Source organism: Amphiprion ocellaris, chromosome 6 (assembly GCF_022539595.1).
Source record: "Amphiprion ocellaris isolate individual 3 ecotype Okinawa chromosome 6, ASM2253959v1, whole genome shotgun sequence".
NCBI classification, from domain to species: domain Eukaryota; kingdom Metazoa; phylum Chordata; class Actinopteri; family Pomacentridae; genus Amphiprion; species Amphiprion ocellaris.
Genome location: NC_072771.1, coordinates 17,314,548 through 17,340,041, shown reverse-complemented (window position 1 = coordinate 17,340,041; position 25,494 = coordinate 17,314,548). Strand labels below are relative to the sequence as shown.

Below are 25,494 nucleotides of genomic sequence, written 5' to 3'. Positions count from 1 at the left end.
TATCACATCAAAGAAAGAGGTTTGACTTGAGAGGGCAGATATATTAATTGTCACAGAGAAAGGCAATTGCATGTTAAAGTGAAGCAACAAATTCGAGATGAAAGCAAAGCCCTATCTTTGGTCTCATCTGCCAACCTGGTATGGATTGGAAAGGGAAAGTGATTGGGCCTTCTCTTATAATTTAGTCTTCTCTTCAATCTTGGACCTTCGCTGTCACACTCAGATGAAATCACACGGGCCTTTGACTACGTTATGTTATGGAACATTAGTCTAAATCTATTTTATGTCAGCACCTTTACCTTTAAATCAATCTCTGTACGGTGGATGGACTACTGTAATATTATGGCCTACATCTAACTGAGACTTTCATTTACAGTTTCATTTTTTTCTATTGACGACTTCCTCCTCTGTACTCCACTGAGCCAAGGACATTGATGCTGTAATTTTGCCGCAGTCAAAGAAACCTTTTCATAATGTCCTTTTCAGGCTGCAAGAAAGTGAATCTATTACAGATGGAGGTAAAGGAAGGAAAGGAGCAGCATAATGGGATAGTCACATCCCACTTATATCCTAGTTTTAAGACAGCACGCCACACACAGCAGATGGTAGATCCCAAATTGTAAGAGTTTTTGCTTTGTTCGGTTTTGCAACATTTTGAAGCAAACCTAATGAGAATTTAGCGAATATGCACAGTACACCAACAGTGCTCAGGGTGGCACAAACTGCACGATAAAATAACACCAGATAACACACATTTTTGCAACAACCAGTTGTCCTCACGGGAGACAAAAATAGTCAGATCAAAACCAAGGTAACAGCTGGGACACCCTTTGAAGGCAAATCGGTGCAGTGAACCATCTGGATAATGTATTACCGGACAGAATGACAAAAAAAAAAAAAGTCATTGCCTTTTCGGATGCAGATGCTGCACATGGTTCCATCCAGTGACTCGTTCAAATGAAGATAATCTTGGCAAGAGAAGCTGCATTTATGTACATTCACGAACATGTCTTTTCTTTTGTCTCCACAGAGTGAAGTTGAAAGAAGGAGTGACATTTCTCGGGGCTCGTCCCAGCAACCCCACTCAGTGGATAGTTAGCCAGGACGTGAGGAGTGAAGGCCACCGAGTGGTGACGCTTCACTGCCGCAAGAAGGAGTCCAGCTACGATCAGCAAAGGTCAGCACATAAATTATTTCACTTCAAAGGAATATATCAGGCTTTTGGAAGCCTGGCCCATTAGTGACCTTTTCTTGGCAAAAGTAAGTAAAGAAATGAATGAAGTGGTTTTGTTGTTGTTGAGAATAAAACTAAATATTTGCAGACACCTACTTGATGCACAATGATAATGCACAATAGATGTATGAAAGTGTAACCAGTGTTCCTTACTGTTTGTTTATTTTATGCAAATCTGACCAAGTTTGGAACATACTTAATTCCATAACTTGATCTCCAAAAAGATTATACCATCATTTTACAAGGTACTATTGATGATTATTCACATTTTTGCAACGGCCAGTCACTGAAACAGAGTAGAGTGTAAATGGTTATCTAAGTGATGCTCCCTCTGCTGAAATGACACATTTGACATGAAGGCCATGTCTGTTGAGGCCACTGCGGGGAGAGAAAAGTTAATCGACTTATTGCAGTATCTCCTCCCCCCTCGACTCATCGTGCCCCACCCTTGCTCTCTCTCTTCATATTTGCGTACTTATTTCTTCACTGCCAAAGCCTCGAAGTTGTTTTGGCCATTTCCTATCTGTATTCACGTTCTTAAGCTAATCTGGCAGATAGGGAAATGATCGCCAACACGAGGAAAAAGGTTGCAGCGTTAATTAAGGCCTGATTGAAGGCCTTTGTGTGTTTTAATGGTTTTTCCTTCTCAGCTCAGGAAGTAGTTTTAATAAATCTAACTTTCTAGTGACAGGTGTAATTTTATGGATTAGAGGCAGATTTGAGGCTGGGGAAAGCTTACTTATTTGCTCTTTAGCTTTCGTTCCACTTAGCAAATTCTAAACCACTCCCTTAAGGAAACAAGTCACTTGGCATTGGAAGTGGAACTTCATAATCAAAGTTGTGCAGGGGTTATTTAAGTGTAGAGCCGCCTATGAAACGTGTAATTTGAATGTGTTGGTCTAGTGATTTTTTTTTGACATGCTGCTATTAGTGTATCATTACTAGGAATGATTATAGTCTAACTACGGTGGTACAGCACATAAAACAAAGACAGCTGCGCTTGCCATGGCTGTAAAATCAGAAGCAGCTAATAAAGATTTTCTTTAATAGATGCGTCATTGAGTAATTTGCTCTGTGAAGCCACGGCGCTGCTTTTAGACCGGCAGCTAGGTTGCGCTGCACCCGTTGCAGATGGTTGCAGAGGCATGTTTAGACATGGGCTTAATGTTTTTCACTTCTCAGATCATACAGTGCAACTTTTTTTTTATTGACTTTATTAACAGCCAGTCTGAGCTGCCACGGGAATTCAAAGTCGCCTCCGCACTGAAAACACTTTGCAGTCCTTCCCTTCACTTTGCATAATAAGTTTTGACAGCTCAGTCTTATAAATAGAAAGGTTTTGGTTGCCTTGCAAATATGTAGAGGGATGCAAAATATGCTGGGGATAATCACTGTGTTGTCTACCCTCTTTTTTATTAAAAGTGCTGGTCCGAATATCCAGAGCTTCAGTTCACTTTACTATCATGAATCTTTGGTAGTTGGTGTCAGAAGTTTACTGAACTAACATGGAAATACAGAATGAGTGAACATATTTACAGCGGCTTTTTCCTGGAATAACATTATGTTTTGAAATCCCACAACACTCTTTACCAACTTGAATGTGTACGGGGTCTGGCCTAATATGTCCAAACTGAATTCTTGGCCTTTAATGATAACATTCTCATGGATCTAATGCTTGTGCGTGGCACTTAACAGAGCCGCAGCATTTTGGGGAACATAAATAGGAGCTTTCAGCAAACTGCAGCAGTGGGCAGCAGCACTTGGCAGCCGGCTCCTCCTTCCCTCTGGAGCCCTTCTCCTTTATAAAGGTATAATTCTCTGCTCTGTGCCTTGACCTCACCTTCTCTCCCACACACACACACGTGCTCCATTACTGTGGTAAAATCATGTTTTATTGATTTGCTAAGTGAAGAAGCAAGAGACAAGACTGAGTATAACTAGTCTAATCCCCGCTGTTTGGGCCATGTTCGTCGTACTGCTCTTTAATTCCCACAGCTGTCAAATTCACTTCACAGAGAGGACCAAAGACACCCCGTGATGGCTATATAATACACAATGCTCCAATTTTCCTTTCGCCTGGTCCTCCCCGCTTCCACTCATTTCAATGGAGCTCTTTTAGAAGAGGATTAGACATAGCTACCTCATCTGTTGAGCTGTCATTCAGTCTGCTTTCTTCCCTCTGCGCCTTCCTTGAAGATACGATGATGAGGTGTGTGAATGCTGTAGGTCAAACAAGCGAGGAACCTGTTTGCATTTTAATTTTTGTTTTTTAACAACAGGACGTAACATGATTATCTATTTAGCTGCATTTGTGAGTGCTACGCAAACATTCAGACTTTGCTTCTGTTCTGACAAGCCGTCCTTCATAAAAGTAAAAGCCTACAGTTTTAGGTGTTTTTGAAAAATAATTTTCTTGTCCAGTTTGAAAAATGCTGTCCAAAATATTGTGTAAGGTACAGTTCATGATTTAGCAGATTTCTCCAAATTGAACAGCTGGTCACTGCTGCCCCTCACCATACAACAGGTTTCTAGGATCACAATATCCTGATGTAGACGTTTATGTAGACGCAATCAACAAAGCTCAGGACGTTTAACCTTCTTTAGGAGCTGCTGATCCAATTCCGCACTGCGATAATGCAGTCTGTTCTCTGCACTTTAATTACTGTCTGGTTTTGATAAGCCACCAAAAAGAACAAAAACAGACTACTACAGACAGTCAGGGACTGCAGAGAAAATCATTGTGGCTGACCCTGACTTAAATCCAGGACTTATAAATGTCCAGAATTAGGAAACAGGCAGGTAACATCACTGCAGACAAACCTCTAGTAAGCCGTGTAATGCACTGAATGAACAATACGACATAAAACCAATATCTTCCTACTTTCCATCATTCTAAGGGACATTTAAATCTGTCTCTAATGAGTGGAAGAACTTGTTTTTTTGCTGTTCTTTTTTTAAATCCCTACCTCTAAATCACTATACACTGTAAATCATGTATGTACTTAATAAGATTTCATTCCACTCCAATCCTGTTCCACCTACTTCATGTACAAAAAATGTCAATAACCCTGTATTTATTGGTATTCACTGTATTTATTCCTAGATCATGAGAATCTGCACACTTTGCACTGAAGTTTTGGTTCACTTATGACACATTTAGTAGTTAAATACTTGTCTTCTTTTCCTTAACTTGATGCTCTTATTTAAATGCATGTTGTTAATTGTGTAAGTACTTCAAGAGCAAAGTAAAAATCTAAGTCAGATTCCTCCTATGTGTACATATACTAGGCCATTAAAGTAGATTCTGATTGTGATCACTAAAAGCTGTAGCAATCACTTTATTGGAGTGCTCAGAAACTTGCAAGCTGTTAAACAGTCACATTTCTGAAAAGCATGGATGTGTTGGGTACAATTATTTTATTACTCAAATTCAGGTGCTGGTATCAGTGATGATTGGATGATCTGTAAAAATAATTTAAAAATTATGCTGCGATTATTTTTTGACAGATATTGCAATTATGATAGCTTTAGTGAAAGACTAAATTTGGAATTTCTTTTCCTCCATTAAAAAAATACAAAAACAATGTTGAGATTTTTGCTGCAGACTCTTACCACAGCATCTCTGTGGCACCACAGGGCTTCATTTAAAATCATATATTGTGACATATTTTATCTTTATCAAAAAAAAATTCTGGCGATTTGGATATTGTACTTGTCCATGTTTAAATTTTGATAATATTTTAAGTAATGGTTTCTCCATCATCAGTCCTTTGTTCTTATAGTGTCCCAGACTTTTTTTTTATTTATCATTGCACTTTACTGCATTGCAAGTGAAGCTATAAATGGTCAGAAATATAATACTTAAACCACTGGGATGCATCCAGTTAACCTGTTGATTGGATGGGTGCAGGAAAAACAGACAGAACCACTTACATACTTAGGTTCATACAGCAGGAAGATGGTTATACTGAGAAATCCTGCAGCTACAACCTAATGATGAAATAATTCATATTCTGGCAATGGTGCATTCAATACATTTAGATTGTCATTCACTCTTCAATTTAAAATTGTTTATTAATAATAATTTAAAATACATTCATTCAATTTATAGTTTTTAAATTGAAATTTATTCTGGCATATGCGCACAGCTAGAGCAAATTGTCTGCAGATGGAAGCATACGAGTTGCCCAACCAGCTCTGCAGCTGTTAGTAAAATGAGCTAATGACACTGGCAAACATATTAGTCATCAGTAACTGCTCTCATGATTTCAATGAGGTTGGATTTTCTTCCTCACACGCACACATGCATGCACACACACACATAAACACACACACACACAGACTGAAAATTGGAAGCAGAGTTCAGATAAACAGCCGCAGTACAAATGGATCATTGGCACTGTCACTGAACCTTGAATTGTGAACTGGACTTAAGTGTTTCTGAATAATGTCTGCAGGACCGCTAATTGAGGCCTGTGTGTACATATGCCATGGTGGGAGCCCAGCCCCACTGCACGCATGAGAGCACAGCATTACTGCTGGGTCAGGTGTGCTCTATGTGCTGGTTCAGCTAGTCACTTAAAGCTGCTCACCCCGTCCAGCTGAGCCTCCATTCTGCCCATTCACTGCTGATGCTCCAGCCACACCTGACTCACCATGAACAGAGACAGATGACTGTTTGATTCAACCCCTCATATTGTTTATCTTCATTCTACTTTACCACTAAATCTAATAAAAACTGCATTCATCAAAAAAATATCAATTTTGAAAATATTCAACAAACAGCACAATCTTTTCAGGGATCTGACATTTTTTAACTCTCTTCTAAAGGCCTGCAGACATGATAATTTTCCTATGGTAATGCAAACCTGCACACTTTCCCAGACTGGCAGCTTCCTGCCTAATAAAAGCAATACTGAGGTGACAGGTTTTCATCAAGGGCTGCTACAGTGTGAGGACAGGTGGGGCTTTTGACTGAAAATAATACCGATGAATTCACCCTGAAGGAAATGCCGCTGAACAGCTGATGTCAGTTCTTTCCAATTCGATGAAAGAAGTCTATTGGGTATGCAATAATGAGTCAATACCCGGCATTTTGTCATGAGGTGTTTTAATCTGCTCCAGTTGTAAAGCGTGACGGGTCGTACACATTTCCTTAAAGCTCAAAGACGTGGGAGGTTAGTGTTTGTTTTATTACCATTCCTAACCCAGATTTAGAACGAAAGTGTAAGAAATGAATAAAATTTCCTTGAATTCAGCTGAAATAAGCAGCCTGTTCATTTTTTTCCTTCTGTATGAAATCAAACATGCAAATTTTTAATAGTAAATGTGTCACTTCTGTTTGTGCAGACTTTATATGTGCCGTGACAAAGGGGAATGAGGCTCGGTTCTTATTTCATATTTTGCTGAATGCTGTTAGTTATTTGTCATCCTGTGTATTCTTAATGAATAATTAACATACTGTAAATTATTGCGTGTATAATTTCCCTTTTATACACACATGACTACCTGCTTTTTGTATGAGCCTGCATAATGAGAAACACCAGTCTTGGATTTTAAGTCTGCCTTTGTGGCCTCATATATATGCAGATGATGTTTTAACCTCGCATCATATTTTGAAGGGAACACGCCAACCTTTTTCTTTGACAGGTTGGGATTTTGAGTGAAGCTGCTGTAGTACGTCAAAGAAATTGAAATGAGTCCCTATAAAATGGGACAAAATTGCTGCTTGAAGTACACATAATATTGGCTGAAATGCACTCTGGTAGATTGAAAAGTTCACTTTGTCACCATTAAAGGGAAGCCCATTCAAAACAAAAGCAGTCCTGCTTCCTCAGCATGTCATAAGCCATAAGTGGAGGCCTCAGTAAAAGTGCCATGTCTGGGTCTTGGTAGTTCATTAAGACTGTCTGGGTGCAGATGGATCTCCCTTGTGAGCCACCACTTCATTAATCCCCCACACCACACCCAGCTGAGGGAGAGCATTCAGTCCACTCATTACACTCCACCACAGAGCCAGTCCTGGTGGGAGCCACTGGGTGGGGAGGACATATATATTTAAATCTCCTTTTAACTTTTCAAACTTCAAACGACCCCATCATGGCCTGTTTTGCATTGTCGGAATCAAATCTACATAGAGTTCGAATTAATATAATTAAATTCAGCGTACATTAATTTCACCATAAAGATACATGACTTTTCCACTAAAGCAGGCTTGTAAATCTCATCAGTGTGAATGCTTAGGATCCCAGAGGGAAAGAACTCGTACAGCTGTGTAATAACGGGTGAGATTTGGCAGCGACCTCACAATTTATCTCAATTTCAAAGCCTGGAAAACCTTTAAGAAGAAAATTATTTATAGTTTGTGACATTTACAGCAAAACTGAAATGAAACAAAGGACTCAAGATCGCTTTTATGGTCCTCCAGGCCCCTGGAAAAAGATTAACTATACCTGGTTGTGTCATTCTTTCTCTGATATCTTAGGGTCTCAGAGAAATTTGTGCTTATATGCACCTTGCTCCAGAGATATGAAAAAGTCTTGTTGCATTACGAATGATGAGGCGGCTTTAAGGAAAAATGAAAAAAAAACTATCTTCACAATCAGGATAGTAACAGAAAAGGTCAACGCTGTGTCTGTATTTTTTTAAAGCTTGATTTAATTTGAGATTGGGCTTTAAACCTTCTTGATTTGTGCATGAATCAAGTTTTGTGAGGGTTCAGCACTCCTGAGGATAAGCCACATGATGTAGGCTTTAATGCTGTATGATGCTGCATAAATCAAGTGTGAAGTGAAATGGCCCAATTACATTACATTACCAAACAGCACTGTTAACTTGACAGCCTTAATGCTAACACCTTTAATACTGACTCAGCCTGTTCTCTCACTGGAACCTACCCACAGCTGTCTGCACCACTCTATTATTTTGTTTCTCTCTTATTAACAGAAATGACATGTGATCAATATTCGTGTGTGACAGCAAAGACGTGTCACAGCTTTTTAAAGATACTCTTGTTTTTTTCACCCAGACTGAGTGAGCACTGTTATTAAGTGCCATAATGTACGTCTGATGACAAAGGATCATTCAAATTGCTTTTAATAGAATAGATGTGGTTTGGTTTCCTTTATCAGGAGCTGAGCAGAGATGTGACATATTCTGTCTCTCCAGGACAGCCAGCTGATTACAGCAGTCAGCCCAGATTACGTCTGACTGTTCAGGGTGCTCCTCTCTTCCATCGGCAGTGATACAGTATTGTAAAATTATTCCCCAGTGTGCCTCATTGCACTTTTCCCAGTTCACCAATCAGACAGTAATAATACTCAGTGGGCTACTGATCTGTGTTACATACATCTGCACCAAATGACCATATTGTTGCCACGGTAACCCTTGTCAAAGTTTATTCATACAGTACATTGCGCTGGCTTTTTAAATTTATTTATTTTTTATCCTGAAAAGCTTTTCAGTGATACAGAGAGATGTTGGGTTGCGTGGCAGCTCACATTCACTCATATCACGCCACAGTGGATCCTGTCTATCAGAATTTTGTTTGCAGCCAGCACCATGTGGTGGAGAGCGTATGTGCAGAGCAGAGACAGATTGAGGTTTGCATGTGTTCCAGAGGGTTCATGTGTTTCAGAATTATAAAGGTTTATGCGTGGATATCCTGCTCTTAGAGGTTAATCCTCTGGAGGATTAGATCATGTGCTAGCAGTGTTTGAAGGTTTGCATTACTATTCTTTTTTTGTCATCTGGTAGATTAAAATAGTTAAAACTGCTTACCTACTGTAGCAAGCAACAGCACTTTTATGTAGATAGACATCTATATTACACTAGTTTTGGATTTAATTGCATTTTTATACACAAAACACAAGTGAAAAGTCAACTTTAGATATTCAGCTGTATATTAAATGGAACAAGCAGTTCATCTGTTTAGTTGCACTTACTTTTTGGATCATTATGCTTCTGTATCATTGTTACAAGGGGACAAAATAATCCAGAATGGCAGGGAAAAAAATATTTTTAAAATGGCTATTGCTTTAGAACAGTTATGTGTAAATTTTTCAAAATTATGATAAAATACAGCTGAACATAAATATAGTCTTCTGATCATTTAACAATCAAAACAATGGTATAATAGAAACTAACAGCTTTTATGCACCATTAAGACAGTCTGGACTCTACTGAATAAAATCACTGCAACAATTTGTACTTGATTTGTTTGGGTTAATTTCACCCTATGTTGTAAGCGAGGAGAATCTGAATGCGGCAGCTATGAGTGTTCCAGGTAATGAAGTTTCTGGACTCAAAAAGCAGAACACGGTGTTCAGGCTGCAACAGTTCAAAGCTGTTTGATTAGCAGCCTGGAGTTGGAATCCAAGTCAAACCATGACTGGCGTCAGTGCAGGAAGAGTAGGCGTGGAGGGACAGACCAATGCGAGAGTCTTGAAAGGTGAGCGTTTGGCAGACGTGACGAGGTAGGAGGCTGACTGACCATTTGTAGACTTAGGAAGCTGAGCGTGTCGTCCAGCAAGGTGACTGGCTGCCTGATTTTTGGCTGAAGGAGCCGAGCTGGATCTGAAGTAGGCTGGCAAGTAGACAGCTGGAGAGGACGGAGGACCTGAGACGCAAGGAGGAAAATTAAAGAAAAAACAGACAAAAAGTCAGAGGTTGACTGATGATTCTGCCGCGTAGTCAGTTGGAAGGGTGTGGCGAGCAATAAAGAGAAGAGCCAGCGTTTCAGTACTGCTGTGGCTCGATTACTGGATGAATCTCAGGTGAGTAGGAGGATTGCCAGCAGGAGGGGAGCAGGTCGCCACGCCCAGGCACACAGACGGAGGACAAATAATATTGACAAGAAACATAGTGGAGAGGGGGGAAAACAACAGAAACACAGGGATGTGAGAGTGGCACAACCAAGACCTTGACAATGACATAAAAGAAATTGCTACTTGATAAATTACACAGTTAATTACCTTTAAATTAATAACTAATATTAGCTCTTGATTGCAAGAGTGTATAAATTCATAGGGATATTCAGCTACATTGTTTTCAGCATGAGTGGTGACTCACTCTTGGTGGAGATCAGAAAAGCAGCTTGAGTTTCCCATCACAGCTGCTTCCTTAGCAACGCAAACGGCGTCATACTAGCAACACTTGTCTGTACTAATACAGAGATCATAATCAACTCAATAACCCACAGCACCCATTATGTCCAAGCTTCACTAACATAAGGGGGAACACTGCATGAGCAACTGAACCGTACACATAATGGAACGACATATTACAGCATGCTATAAAAGAACACGTGGAACACTTTTCATAAAGTTTTGCTGCTGCGAACCTAGAACTTCCACAACACACCCACTCAGGACATAACAATAGTCAACTATTCATCTACTTACATATTAACAGTTATTCAATAAAAATTATTACAGATTTGTTAATCATGATAAGTTAGCTTTACTCATGGAAATACTGTCAGACACAAAAACCAATATTGTTAAATATATCTAATTATAGGCTTTGTAATTAATTAATCGCAATTAATCGCATTTTTGTCAAAGACCAATTTTTTTTTTTTTTTTTTAAAGTCATTTTTTCGACTTTTTAGCTGTTATTGGATAGGTGCAGTGGAGACAGACAGGAAAGGAGGTAGAAGAGTTGGGGGAAGACATACATCAAAGGGCCGTGAGCAGGAATCGAACCCAGGCCGTTGAGCTATCCGGGCGCCTCATCAAAGACCAATATTTGACACAATAAGCAAAGTTTTTCAATTCTGAATCGATGAAGACATATTTGTGAACTTAACAAAAATGTTTCAATTATATTTTTCTGTGCGTTTTTTTTTTGTCTACTACATTCACAGAATACTGCAAACTCAAAGTGCAATTATAGCGATTATATTCCACATTTCAAGCAATAACTCGAGCACTTTCAATGTTGGGCTGGCTTCACCGTTTGTCAGTACCAGGACTGTCGTAGCTCACGTATGGTGTGTCGCCTGGACCTCATTTACATTAAACAGTTTGATTTATGCAAATGCGGCACGGGAATCGGATGTCTGACGCATCTCAAAACTTTAAACGTCTAAACTAGCTGTCGTTGAAATAAAACCAGGACAGACTCAGCAGCTCATTTCTCACCACAAATACTTTGAGAAATACTTTTTGCTGAACAGTTTTGTTACTTAAAGAGAAAGTTTGCGACTGAGAAGCCATTCTGGTCCGACACTTCTGCACCCCTCCAGGTTTTCAGTAAACAACAAAAAAGTCACCACTCTGTATCAACATTACAGCTTTACAAGTGTTTTTCAATTTTTTTCAATGAAAACAGTCTTTTCATGTCTTAATGACTAGCTTCACACTACTGCCTCCTTAAGGATGTGCAGATCTATGAAGTCCCCGCCAATGTCTCCACTCACTCACTGCAACTCAAGCACAGCAGCTCACCTACAACTCAAAACATGTAAAACTACCCTATGCCACACTATGGCAAGTTCTAATTCTGGAGTAATTCAGCCATACAGGGCGCCGACTGCTTATTTGTCATGTGTTATTGAGCATACTAAGGTAAAAAAAAAATGTACTTTCAATGCTGAACTTTTTTTTCAGAGTTAAATTTTTTGATTTAACTTTCATTTTCAATCATTCTTTGACTACTTATTTCAGTCGTAGTGCTTCTTCTAGCATGTGTACAACACCAGAAGGTCATGCTAACAACGTAAATACTTTATTCAAGTGATTTGTTTGGCCTGTATTTACATCTACATTTACATTTCTTATTACTATGTGTCTGGCCGTGTATTGGAAGCATCAATACAAACCTCTATTGGAATTTATTGGACGAAATACACAATAGTGAAATAGGAATGCAAAGTACTCACAAATCACATCTGTGTTTTTATCAACTTTTTGAGCATGCGTGATGTAATCCATCTGAGCGGCGGCTGTCAGGAAAATGTGGGCGAATGCACCCTCATTATTGAATAAGTCCTCTGTATGTGGACAATAAAACCAAGTAGTCACCTGCTCACCCTCTTTAATCTAAAATGTTGTTTGTGTCCTTTCTGAAAACAAGTTTGTATCACTTAAACCCTGTTCTTCTTCCCAGATTTGCCTGCAAGTAAACAGTACAATAATATTTTCTAAATATTTGCACTGCAATATGGGGACTGTTAAGGTGATAAATTTAACAAATTGCTAAATCATTTAAAACTCATTAGTAAACGTAGGCACAGCTGACTCATAAACTGTAGTCTGACTACACAAGTGGAAAGGGCAGACGACTTCTGTGCATTTAGAGCCTCCTCCTGTGAAAGATCAGGAGCTTCTGCTTTGAAATGATTCAGTGTGAATCGAAAGCCACAAATAAGCGCTGTTGATTTATTTCCCTTGCTCTTCCCCCATAAATAAATGTATGACTGTTACCCTCTGCAAGAAATTTCCTTATGTTTTCTAGGCAGACTGACACAGTTTTGCTAAAATTAGACTTGCAGTCAGATTAGAATTGTTGCTATTGTTGCGGTGCTCGCTGCAGGTAGCACTCAGCCACCGAGGCAAAGTGGGCTGAGATGTAAACATGCAATTGTCCACATCCCCTCTGACAAACATGCTGGTTGTTTCTCCTCTAATTACGTTTTTGTAGTGTCGATTGAATAAGTACTCAGTACTTATTCAATCAACCATAAGGTTTGCCTCATTCAGCACAGCACACTGAACAGCTGAACAAGAATAAGCTCCATTTGTCTTTAATACTGCCATTCAAATTTCACTCAAAAACTCCTTCCCCACAGATTCATCTAAAAGAACCCTTAGCCCTCAGTTGGCTCCAATTAACCTCACTTTAGTTTGGCCTTCATGATGATTGGCTTTTATACTGAAGCCTATTCCACTTAAAGAAATGCCTGGTCTGGCACCAACACTGTCTCATTTTTCTAACCTGCACAGGAGAAATATTTAAATGAGCCTATTAAAAGAAACCCTGGGCTGTTGAGAAATGTACAGAAGCTGGATTTTAAAAGAAAAAAAATACAAGAAGGGGGTTCCAAATGCACAAAGGAAGGGCTGTTGAAGGGATACAAATGGGCAGCTCTGCTTTCAGTCAGGAGCAGGTTCAGTCAACCAGGAGACAAACTGAAAAGGTTGGAGTCACATCCTCTCATCTGCACTACAGCACGGGCTAACACTGACAAGCTATCTTTCGCCGTCCTCTGTTATCATTCTGAGCCTAACAGGTTGAGAGCAGAACTCTGTCCAGCTGATAACGTGCACGCCAAAGTAGGATGCCACCATAGGCGCTCCGCTTCCTGCACCCTGGCGCCTGTTTAGCAGGACTTACCAGCCCTGACATGTAATCAGGGAGTGTGTGCACCTCAACGCGCCACCGGGGTATTGGAAGCTGGACCCCGAGTGCCTCAACACAGCGGGACCAGCGAACATGTTCATGCCTCCAGATGAGATGCCACACTCTGTACATGTCACCTCTCACACACACAGATTCACGTGGCGGCGGAGCGATTCGGTTTTTAACCTCAGGGGACAGGGGAGCATCTGAAGCCGTCCTTGGCTCGTGGAGGTCGCTCTGAAAAGACATCCACACAAGCTCCTCTGCGAAGCGATGACATCACTGCTCTCACTGCCATTTGTGCCAAGACCATATTCATGATTTACTGTTGTTGGAGGATGTTGATTCATATCTGCATGTTTTTCATTGATGAGCCTGCCAGTGACAGATAAAGCCACAAAAGTATCTCGTTGTGAGAGCAGCTCTTGCTGATGCCGTCAGACATTTTAGACACTTGCCTTTAGCCCATCATTGTGTGATCTAACTCGACTCTTCACAGCCTCTGGATCAACCCTCCATCTCTCAGTGGCTGTAAGTCAGCGAGCAGCGTTGAATCACTGCGCTGAATATGTAAATGGATGCCATTAAAGCTCTCTTTCTTTAATTAGTCTTTAGATTTCATGACTGAGTGCTTCCAATTATGGATCAATGTCTCATTTCTGCACACAGACTCCTGGGTGTGTGGAGGCAGTTTTTCCGTTACAAAATGCTTTATAATTTCTCCTCTGCCAAGACGACCAGTCACATCACACTCCCTAACTGCTGATCAATGAGAAATTTTGCTGCTGTAAGCCTACTCATATGAGTGTTATGTGCACTGGTGGTATTTTTTTTTCATGTATGTGTGATCAAATTCCAGCAAATACACATTTTGATTCATGAAATAGGCTGTCTGAATTTGCACTGTTGATGTGTGTAGAGTGGGAAGTATAGGGATTATGTGTGTGTAATTGCTCTGGTAGTAATTTAGCACTGAGCACATTAAGTGGTGCATAAGAGTGGACTAAATTCTGCTTAATATCTAAATGTACTCCTGACTGGGAGCTGGGGGTACACTGGAAGGAGGTGCTGATGTAGCGCTTTGAGACGGTGAAATGCTACTCATGATTCGTAAAAATGGCATGCAGGGTGCCTGGATTCACTTGGTGGAGCCCATGATAGCTGCTCAGAGGATTTATCAAACCAAAATGTCAAATAATCTTGCTGTTAATTGCCCAGCGTGTCCACATTCAATGCTAATGCTCATGTACGCGGGGATTTTAAAGGCATTGACAGACGTGGGAGGCTTTCATTTCTCAGTTTTTTCATTTTTATACTAATGCAGATTGAAAGTGACTCCTGAGATCATTCAGTTTCTAAGTCTAACGCATACGAGGTTAAATTATATTTCCTTAAAGACTGAAAGGGAGAAACTCTTCCTTTTAATTTACATTTGTGTCCATGAAGGTACAATATCAGTTTTCAATTCAAGATTAATCCAGCAAGTAATCACAGAAAAGCAATATGAGTGTTTTTATATTAAAGGAGCAGTCAAATCCCTGTTATATTGTTCACCTTTTGTGAACACTGGTTAAGCTTTTCAGCAAGCATAATGAAGAAGTTCAAATTAACATAATCAGTTTTTGGTTTGCAGTGAAATATTAGAAGTCCTGGACAGAGAAGTTATCTGAATTTCCCATTTATAAGTCAGTTTTAATACCAGGTTTGCACAAAAGGGAAGGTATACCAAAGGAAAACAGATTTTTAATATGAGAAGTATAGCCAGTGCGTGGGTGATGGATACATTTATTTGAGCTTCTGAATTAAAATAAATGTTTAAAGGACTCCCAAAGAAGGTAGGATGTGTGCAGCAGTTGACTCTCCATCACTACCTCTCACCTCTTATGATCCACGAGACTCTGCATTAAGATCGAGGTAGAAGGCAATCATGCCCACACAGCTTCCACATCATTTCCTCGCTGACACTGTAATTACCACAAACAAAGCAGGTCTGTTTACACATTTATGGTTGTGGTACTAAAACAATGAGAGTGTAACTTGTATATTTCAACATGTGCATGGGAACCTATCTTTACCAAAATATACATGTTTCTATTTGCTGTTATGACTGTGCATGTTTTATGTTTGGCTTTTGGAGGATTTTTTTTTTTTTTTTTTTGCATTACACTAAAAGGCCTTTGCTGTGGTTTGAAGTTAAATACCTCTCCTTTCAGATCTATTTTTTCCTAAGATGCTGGCACTGATCTCGCTCAGATGTTAACACAAATTCGACATCTGGCTCTGCTGTCCTTATTTACCACTGACCTGTTTGCAAAAACACATGCTGTAATATCGAGCTGATTCCTTCTGGGACACGCTTTTTTGTGTCTCACTGAACGGGAGCTTAACCTTGCACATCCCACAAAACAGGGGTGGTGAAGCCTAGGTTGCAATAGAGTGCCATTGATCCTTCTGTACCCCTCTGGTCAATGACTCTTGTGTGTGCTCCAGGTTCTGTTGCCATGCCAACGGTGGCGGAGCCGAAAGGACCCAGGTTTTGTGGGTCTTTAAGGACTTTCCCGAGGAGGACAGGCGCTGCCAGTGTCGAGGCACCTGCAGGTGTTGGTGCAGGCCCAGGTGGTCACATGATGTCGCCCACAGATCAACCAGGGGGAGCCTGCAGAGGGGGGAGGGAGGCAGGGATTAGTTTATCTGCACAAACATTTGCATCCCCGCCCCAGGGCTCAGTGTCTGCTGCCCCCTAGTGTGTGTGTGGATGACTTATCGGCTGCTTTAATGGTTGTTCCCACTGGTTAATGTCTGTCATCCAGCCTGTAGATCAGGGCCTTGATGTCGGGAAAATTAAGCAAAACTATCAGGATAAGTATCAATTTAGAATGCTGCAGTTTGCTATTTAGATAGCTTTCTTATGAATGAGACAGATATAGAGTGCAACTGACTGAGAACTGATATCTGATGCTAAAAGGTCTGAGGTCACCGGTGATGATAACTACCATCATTAGGGATCCATTACACTACAGAGCCTACTTCAGCTGATGGACTCTAACGATGCTGCGCTGCAGAAAAGCATTTAGTTTTGATTAGACATCGGTGGAATGGTGCATTTCATTAACTCCGAGATGAGATTTTGTTGTCTGGGAATTGATGTGCCACTGGTTGAGCTCAGGCTAACACACTGACTGTGCCCTGCTTTCCTCAAGGCGATCTGGAGCAATATGAGAAACAAACGTAATGAAGGAATATTCCCCTCCTGACACTCCTCTGCCTTTTGCATCCACTAGCCTGCCCTCTTTATTCCCCCCCAAAACAAACTGACTTTATCTGGCTTGACAGTCTGCAAATATTGTCTCTCCTTTCTTGCCAGAGCATATTATTGCACTGTTTAAATGTATGTGTAAAATATATGGCAGCAGTAGTTTACTTTAAATCTCTGAGCAGAAGCTGCTCAACTAAAGTAAATGATTTAGGAGGCTGTTAACAAAGCAATGATAAAAAAACACTTCTGCGTCCAAAGTCAACATATGGCAGGCATTTACTTGACAGAATGAAATCTCAATTTTTCCGTGAACGTTTAATCGTGTGTCTGACAGTTTGCCTGACTTAGTGAGGGAGCAGGTCCAGCTGAACGGAGAAGGAAAGCAGCGAGTGTATGTGGGAGTTGAATATTTTAGCTGATGAAGGCTGCAGAACTCTGTTCAGATAATCAGAAATTTGATCCCCTTGTTGGGTTTGATGCGCACAAGCCAGAAGCCCTCTGTTTGCATCCATGCTTCTTTGTAATCGCATAATTAATAGAACTCCGTCCTTTTGTCCGTGTGCATGGGTAAGGAATAAATGATTGAATTAAAGGGAATCTGATGATGATTAAAAGTGGGTTTTCATTTAGACACTGTAGGTTATTTGAAATGTAAGAGCCCAGGCTTTTGTAATGCGCTCCAGGAGAAAAGGATCAATGAAAAGTACATTTGCAGAAGTATTTCCTCCCGATCAGCAGGAACAAAACAGTGCAATGTAGCACACCTTTTTAAAGTCTACGTGCATTAGTGCATTGGATTATTGCTTTTTTAAAAATTTAAGGCATTGTAAGACTTTACTGAAAAGCTCAGCAACACTGCAGCCATCAGCCTCAAAAGTCTACTTTAGAAAATGTTCTGACTTATTTTCCAACAGTGAATATAATTACAGCATAGAGATTTAGTGAAAGAGAACATAACTTTATGTATATAGGTACTTTAACAGGTCGTGTAAAACTGTGATTGTGAAAAAGTTGTATAGTTTTTTGCTGTTTCCGGAGGGAGTTTCTGGAAATCCTATAAACTGCCTGAACATGCGTCAGCTCGAAAAACTGATAAATCTGTTTTTTCTGCATTGATTTTTCTTTTATCTTAATTTAATCTTAATCAGTGAGGAAGATATGAATATTTACCTCAGGGTTAACTTCCAGGCTGATTTTCTAAAGAAAATAATGTCAAAGTACTTACAGATAAATGGACCACTTTACCTTACGGAAAAGCTTCCTGTAATTTTTCAACATCAGTGTCTACGGAGCAACGGAAATTATTTCCAGACATGACAGTGTGGATTGTGCACAAGAAGGATCTGTGTGCCAAAACAGAGATGTGCTAAAAGATTTATGCTTCTCACAGTAAATTTTAAAAGACTGTTACCACAATCTGTGTTTTTTTCCTCCCACAGTCCCATAACAACCTTTAAAACAGAGAGCGTCTTTGAACGGCCCTGGGTATTTCCACTATTTTTGTTCTGCTGCCAGTTTAGAGACGTATAAATGAATGTCAGTTGACGGACCATAAATCAAAGGTATTGGTTTAGTATCTTGGAGGAAATTATAGCAACATGAGGGATGCTCCGGCTCGTGTGATTGTATCACCAGCCATTCATTGCAGCTTTCATGTAGACAGCACTTGGACATGTTTGAAATAGAAGAAGCTTCCACGCAGATGGATTTATATAAACACATGCCTGCATACGTATATTCCCAAATGCTCAACAGAAAGCCATACATTCAGTGGCAGCTCAGTATGAAAATTTTATCAAATGTAAAATTGGCTCTATTTTGAATGTCATATTGACTAGGTAATGTTGGGTGCTGCTGGCTCCCGGCAGCAGGCACTTTGTGCAGATGGATTTTTATAGCTCAAATCCTGGAGAGGATGGAAAGATCGCTCATAGACTGGAGAAACATATTGTTTCTGTCAGGTAAAAAGAGAAAAAAAAACACTTTGAATTCAGTGTTCTCTCACTACCTGATGTCTAATCCATAGAGAAATTTTCCGTTGACACCTTCATAACCAAGGCACACTTGATATCTTTCAGAAACCTGCCAATGTAATTCTTGATTTTCGAAAAATATGACTCATTTTTCACTCTCATCCGCCACAGCGACTCATGCACAGATTTTAAAATTAGGTCAGACACAGGTGATATATTGCCTGTGGTTATGACGATCGGATGGTGTTGCACATATTTTAATTCATCACATGAATCCACTCTCTTCTACTCTTCCATTATCTTAGATTGTCTGTGTTCTTGTACCATTTCTTCCATCTGACACTCGCTCTCTAGAGACCACTATGTACAATATATCTCAGCATAACCATGAACCTCCACAACCACAGAAGCAGCTACACCTCACTGACATTTATCACTATTATTCTCATTCCTGTCTTCCCTTTATTTGACAGTGTTTCAGGTGGTGTTTACACCTTTTTCTCCTGCTGTCACCATCTCTCTCTTTTCTATTCTGGACAAGACTGAATTGAAATGGTCTGCTGGGTATAGGTGTCTGAGGGTGCTTTTTCTCCCACACTTCTCCCCACCTCCAGCTCGTTGGCTCTGCTCCTTTTCAGAAATATATTGTATTTGGCTTGAAAAAATTCTTTGGAGTATAAAAATACTAATAGATATACCATATGGTACGTTTCCTCTGCCTAACTTGCAGAAATGTGAGAATCCTCTTGGAACATTCTCCACCTCTGCAGTCAAACTCTTTGGTGAAATCAACCTAATTGTAAATATTGCATGAATAATTAGTATCCATGGCAACTCCAGTCTATATGTGGAGTTTCTTCTCTTTACTTTTCAGATTGGTGCTGTGTAGGTTTCATTGGTGTCAATACTGACGTTTTTTGGTTTTGACTGTATCCATGACTACAGTACATTCAGTAATCTGCTTTGATTTCAGAGTGGCTAATCAGAGGGCCATGAAAATGTGACTGATCTCTGCTTAGGACTCGCTCAGAACAGAGACGGTGCATCATGTTGTCACCAGCGAAGTCCATCCTCAGAAATCAGGCCTAAAATGCGTGTCTGACCACAGAGGTGGATGCTCATTGGAAATGGCTCAAGGTATTTCACTTCTAATGGGCCCCCCTCAGACTGGGAAACGAAACTCCACCCACAGCTTAGAAAAACGTGACATGGGACAATTCCATAGACTGTTGTGTCTATCCTCTTAGTCACGTCCGTGTAATATTGTTGCTGTATCTGTCCATAGTTACCTCCCTCCATTTTCTTCCAGAGCTCTAAAACGTAATTTAAGGGACCCATTTCCAACACTTAATTAAATGGTTGCAAGATAAAGAAAAAAAATCTAATTTACTGATTTAGATAAAACCTTTTAAGTTACAAACATTATTTTAATGGGTTGGATTGGCATAATGATGTTGAGAATTGCATCAACTTCATATTGTGTGTAATTTAAACTCAAATTTCTGTGTTACTTACTTTCAAACTTAATTCAGGTTGATGTAACGTGGAATCAGCTTCCAAGTTGGCTGAAATTGGCTTGGTAGCAAAATTTTTCTGCACCTTGAGTTCAAACCCTCGCCTCTAGGTCAACAGGCAAATGGTTCAGACTGTTAATTAAAAATAGCTTCCATTGTAGAGGCTCAGTGGAACTAACTCACTGTCATTTTCTGGTTGAACATATTTTCATTACAGGTTGTTAGAACTTAGAAATATTGGTTTCTTTTTCAGTCCAAGCATTCTTTATGTGTTTATCCACTTAAAATATTCTATATGACTGAATGACGAAACTAAATTTGGAACTTGACACACAAAAATGCAGTGAACTGTTATTTTAAAGACCAGCTAAAGACTTTTTGTTTTTAGATTATGGATTTTAGCTTGTGTGGTGCCAATGGTTTTGTCAGTGGTTGCTGTGAAAATGAAGTACTGGAAACCTAATTGAAAGTTTTGAAAATACATCCACATGCATAGCCACACTTTGGCAATATGTTATTAATCAAACCTATAATTCATACATTAATATAAATGCAGCATGGAAATACAGCATCTAAGACAGTAGGAAGCTCTGGAAGGAACATGGACCTCTTGATCACAGAATCCAATACAGGTGAAACTATTAGTAATTATTCATTCATGTAACAGAAGAGTGATATGCATCTATTTTCAGAATCAATAAAACAATAAGGTAATTTTTTCCCAAATAGTTTTTTCAGTGTGAATGTGAAGATTTTTCAGGTTTTGTAAAGTGAAAATCTAGAATGGATTTTGGATTTTCGAACGGGCAAAACTAGGTGTCTTGAGAACACTGCTTTGGTTACATTTTTTTTCTGTTTTCTGAGTAAATTATTAATCAGGAGAAGAATCTGCACATTCATTTCAGGGTTTAATCTATCAAATCAAGGGACTTTTGCTTGTTTATCTTGATTTGTGTGCAACTTTCTAAATCCTAAAATATCTAAATATTTAAAGTTGTGTCAGTGAAATTTTAAATTGATACATCAAGTACTTTCTGAGTTAACTTTTTATCCATGATAGTAGTGGGGCAATGCATTGAGCTAAATGTGTGGTGTCTAAAGTGACTGAAAGCAATGGTGTGTGATTTTATTCAAGAATTATCTTTCTTAGTTGCATTTGGAGAACCATTTTGAACCTCCAGAACTCAGTTCTACTTGAATTAGACTATATAGCAATTGTTTTGTTTAAGTAGTACAACTTACCATACCTGGTCAGTCAGTTATGAAATAAAACACAGATAACTTTGATTTAATTTTTAAAAGCATTCTATATGTTTTGTTTTGTAGTGACTTGGAGCGACACATGGTTCAGAATTTTTTTTCATATTTGAACTCACTCAGAGACTATTTGATCTACTTGTTTAATATTACAGTATTGCATGAATTAATCAATGACATTATGAGAAACAGCAATAAACAGTTCAGTCTTTGATCTTTAAAAGGTCCTCAAATATTGCCATTTAAACCTCAAATTTCAATGTGCTGAAAGTTGGTCAAGGAGTAATTTTAATTTTTTCTCTCGGAAAGCATTTATTTTCTCAAGCTAAAGTTTCACAAATATCGTGATGAATATCTTTATTTTTTGCTGTACAATTTTCAGGCAAATCAGAGATGGTTAAACAGAAATTGTTTAAATTGAGATTAAAAGACCCTGGAAATGGAGTTAACAAACAGATAAGTGTAGTTTGTACTGGACATGTTTAGCTGTGGCATGTGGCAGAGGACTTTGTGAAGATAAACACACGTGTGGCAGTTGTTATGTATATTTTATGGCAGAACAGGTGACAAGTTAGCATGTCATAGTTTGTTACTGTATGTGTGTACTGCATGTTTGGATTCCATTTTGAAAACTTAATCTTGCATGAGTGATGAGGTCCACAGTGTGCGTGCAGGCACAGATTCATGCATGGATGCTCCTGTGTACAGTATGTACTGTGTGTGTGTGTGTGTGTGTGTGTGTGTGTGTGTGTGTGTGTGTGTGGGTGTGTGTGTGTGTGTGTGTGTGTGTGTGTGTGTGTGTGTGTGTGTGTGTGTGTGTGTGTGTGTGTGTGGGGCCAGGCTTCATTCTGCTGACTGGTTTATTGCTGTTCCAGGTGACAGAGCATGAGAACAGCAGAGTTTCAGGGTGCTGTTTTCAAGCACCACTGAAGCCACAAATTTGATTATTTTTTTTTCATCCACAAGTAGTTTAGAGTCCCATGCATGAGGCGACCCACATACACACATACACACACACACACACACACACACACACACACACACACACACACACACATGCACGTACACACACACACTGTTCTGTGACAGCGTCTCCTCTGGTCCCATCAGCCTGCATTATGCATCTTCATCTGCCATTCAACATCTCTTGTTATAGTAAATCCAAAGTGTTTCCTGCTGTTTTTCTGATGTTCGATGTGAACCTTTCTGGTGTAGTTTACTCCTTACATTATGTAACATATGCGTGACACATAATTTTTTAAAATTAAAAGTCTCTCCTGAACTTAAAATGTTTTGCCAGACATGGGACTACGTGATTCTGTTGTTCTAGTGCTACCACAATACCAGACAATGCCTACGAACACTTGAAACTGAAAAATGAGGAAATTGGACCTGAAAATGTCACTTTATTTATCCAACAAAAGCTCCTTGCCTATCTCTCTCTCTTATTCTCTAAACCCTATGAGGCAGTGGACACAATGATCCTATCACATCAGAGGGAGATTAAACAAGGAGTGTCACAATGACACAGTGAGTTTGATAATGGGACAATAGAGGCTCTTTCAATTATAGCTCTTTCTCTAGAGAAATCTGCTTAAAAGGAAATTCTCACAATAACTTTGTCTTGTCTCTGTTTATTCATTTTGACATTTAAATCTATCTTTCTTGAACTTTCTTGCAGACTGAAGTCAATAGCTTTCTAACATGTGCCCTATCAAGATAAGATGGAGCTGAATCACCTCTGTGAAGAACTTTTTAGTCTGTGTAATTTGTGAAGACAGAAGTTAAACACTAGGAGTTTCAGTTTGTTGATAACACGTTGTGAAAGGGCAGATGGGAAGAAGTTATGCTAAGCTAAACTAAATGCACAAACCTGAAAACTATACCTCCTGCCATCCGGTTACGTAGCCTAACTATGAATTAATCAACTCATTCAACTGAAAATGAAGCAGCATCTGTCTGGACTTCTGGTTTAAGTCATTTTTTTTGAGCAGAAATGTTAGAGATTTGATGCTTTTCACTGTTAGATATAGCAGTAAATGGAAAATACTTTGGCCAAAAAACAGTAACTGTGTTCAGAGATGTACGAGTTAGGTTCGTGATTGACATAAAGGTGTAAATGTGAGTATGATGCTGTAAAAAAATAATTTGTAGTAAGTATTATTCTATTCTATGAATAGACTGAAAGATGGACAGAACATTCTGGTCTGTAAAGTGAAACCAAAGCACAATTGATTTAAATCTGCATTCTTTCTAACAGCCACAAGGGGCGACTCCTCTGGTTGTAAAAAGAAGTCTTATTGTATAGAAGTCTATGAGAACATGACCCTACTTCTCACTTGATCTGTTACCTCAGGAAACATTTTCACAATAGTTTCATTGTCTTAATAACTAGTTTCAAGAGTTTTTGAGTAGAGCATGATGTTCATTTTGTAAGTTATGGTTGCATTTAGGGTAAAATAGAAAATATAGTAGGGTGTGGCTAAGGGTGGGGCTACCATGTGATTGACATCTATTGGTGTCCATATTGTCCTCACGTTCTCAGTCATATCCAACCTTACGTGTTCCTTTTAGTGTGAAAAGATCAAGATCACGTTGACCATATTCCAAACTTGAAGCTTCAAAATAATAGTCTCCAAACCAACAGGGGATGTCACTGTTGTTATGTCCATCTTTTATATAAATTCTGTCTGTCACATCATATAACAAACAAGCCAATAGTAAGCTTTCACAGGTAAAAAGAAACAATTTTTTGTATGTCTCTTGGAAGACAGCTCCTTTACCATTGTGAGAGGCTACAGTCCCCATCTGTCATAGTCTGTTATATATGACAATGATTGTCTTTAAGTTGTCATTTTGATGGAAAAATATGCTACGCATAGCATCTTCAACAAATCCATTATGATGCTAAGCTTCTCACGTATGTTTCATTGTGTGTCACTGCATGTCCTACAGATCTGCTGGTGTCACTGTGATTAATGGGCATCCTGAAAGCGCCTAAACAGCATCCTCTCAGCCATCTCTGTGCTATTCTCAGTGAGTCTGTTGTCAGCCCTCTCCAGCAGCACCTTGTCAAGTCTGATTTCCTCTCCGGTCCGGTCTCCGAAGCCAGAGGCCCAGCTGCTTCCGACTTTAGGGCCTGTATTCTACTGAGCCTCTCTATCTTGCCTTTGGGTGCCCTCTGGTTGTCTGTCTGGCCTCAGATTTAGTCAAACCACAGCTAGCTCAGAGATAATTATCAGGCTGAGGCCAGCTGTGTGACACGCATCCATGGCCCTTTGTTGCTAATTGAATTAGACCCCATGCTGGAAGTGACAGAGAAATGAGCAGTTTCCCCCAGCGAGCCATGTGATTAGCAGACTTGGAGAGGGGAGGTCGACTCAGGATGACATGCTGGTGTATTTGGCTAATGTCAGTGACTCGGTGTCTGCGTCGCATTCACCCTGACACGGATGTTTCTGTCAGGTTTCATTTTATGACGTGTGTCAATGGGGGTCAACTACAGCAGACAATCAGAAATGGACCGCTGCCAGGCTTTCTATGGGAGTTTAAGAGGACCAAATGTCTGTGTTTAGCTGTCCCTCTTTTTTTCTTTGCTTTTATTTTTGCCATCTGCTTTACAACTTTTTAGGGTAGTAAGATATACAGCCAGCAACAGCTTTGGTTTTTAAGAGTGATCATAAAATATGTTATAAATAAGCCATTTTCACCATAAACATTGTATTTACAGCTTTATGCGTGGAGGACCTTCGTGATTTATTCCTTAAATCTCAAACCCACACCTTCATATAGTATAGTTGTATGCAGATGTTTCAGTATCCTTTGACAAATTATTACATATGTACTTGATTTTTGAGACGAAAAGACATAATTACAGACACACAAATGTTAAAAATTAATCTTTCCACAGTGGCTTTT

At 39.5% G+C, this 25,494-nt stretch overlaps 1 protein-coding gene across 1 annotated transcript in view; it reads left to right on the top strand.

Annotated features, from left to right (window-relative positions):
* Positions 1-25,494, top strand: part of si:dkeyp-14d3.1 (transmembrane protein 132C) — a 148,256-nt gene that overhangs the window by 81,214 nt on the left and 41,548 nt on the right. Inside the window, exon 3 of the mRNA XM_023295245.3 lies at positions 1,031-1,177. Coding sequence (XP_023151013.2) covers positions 1,031-1,177 — 147 coding nt within the window. The remainder of the gene's footprint in view (positions 1-1,030; positions 1,178-25,494) is intronic.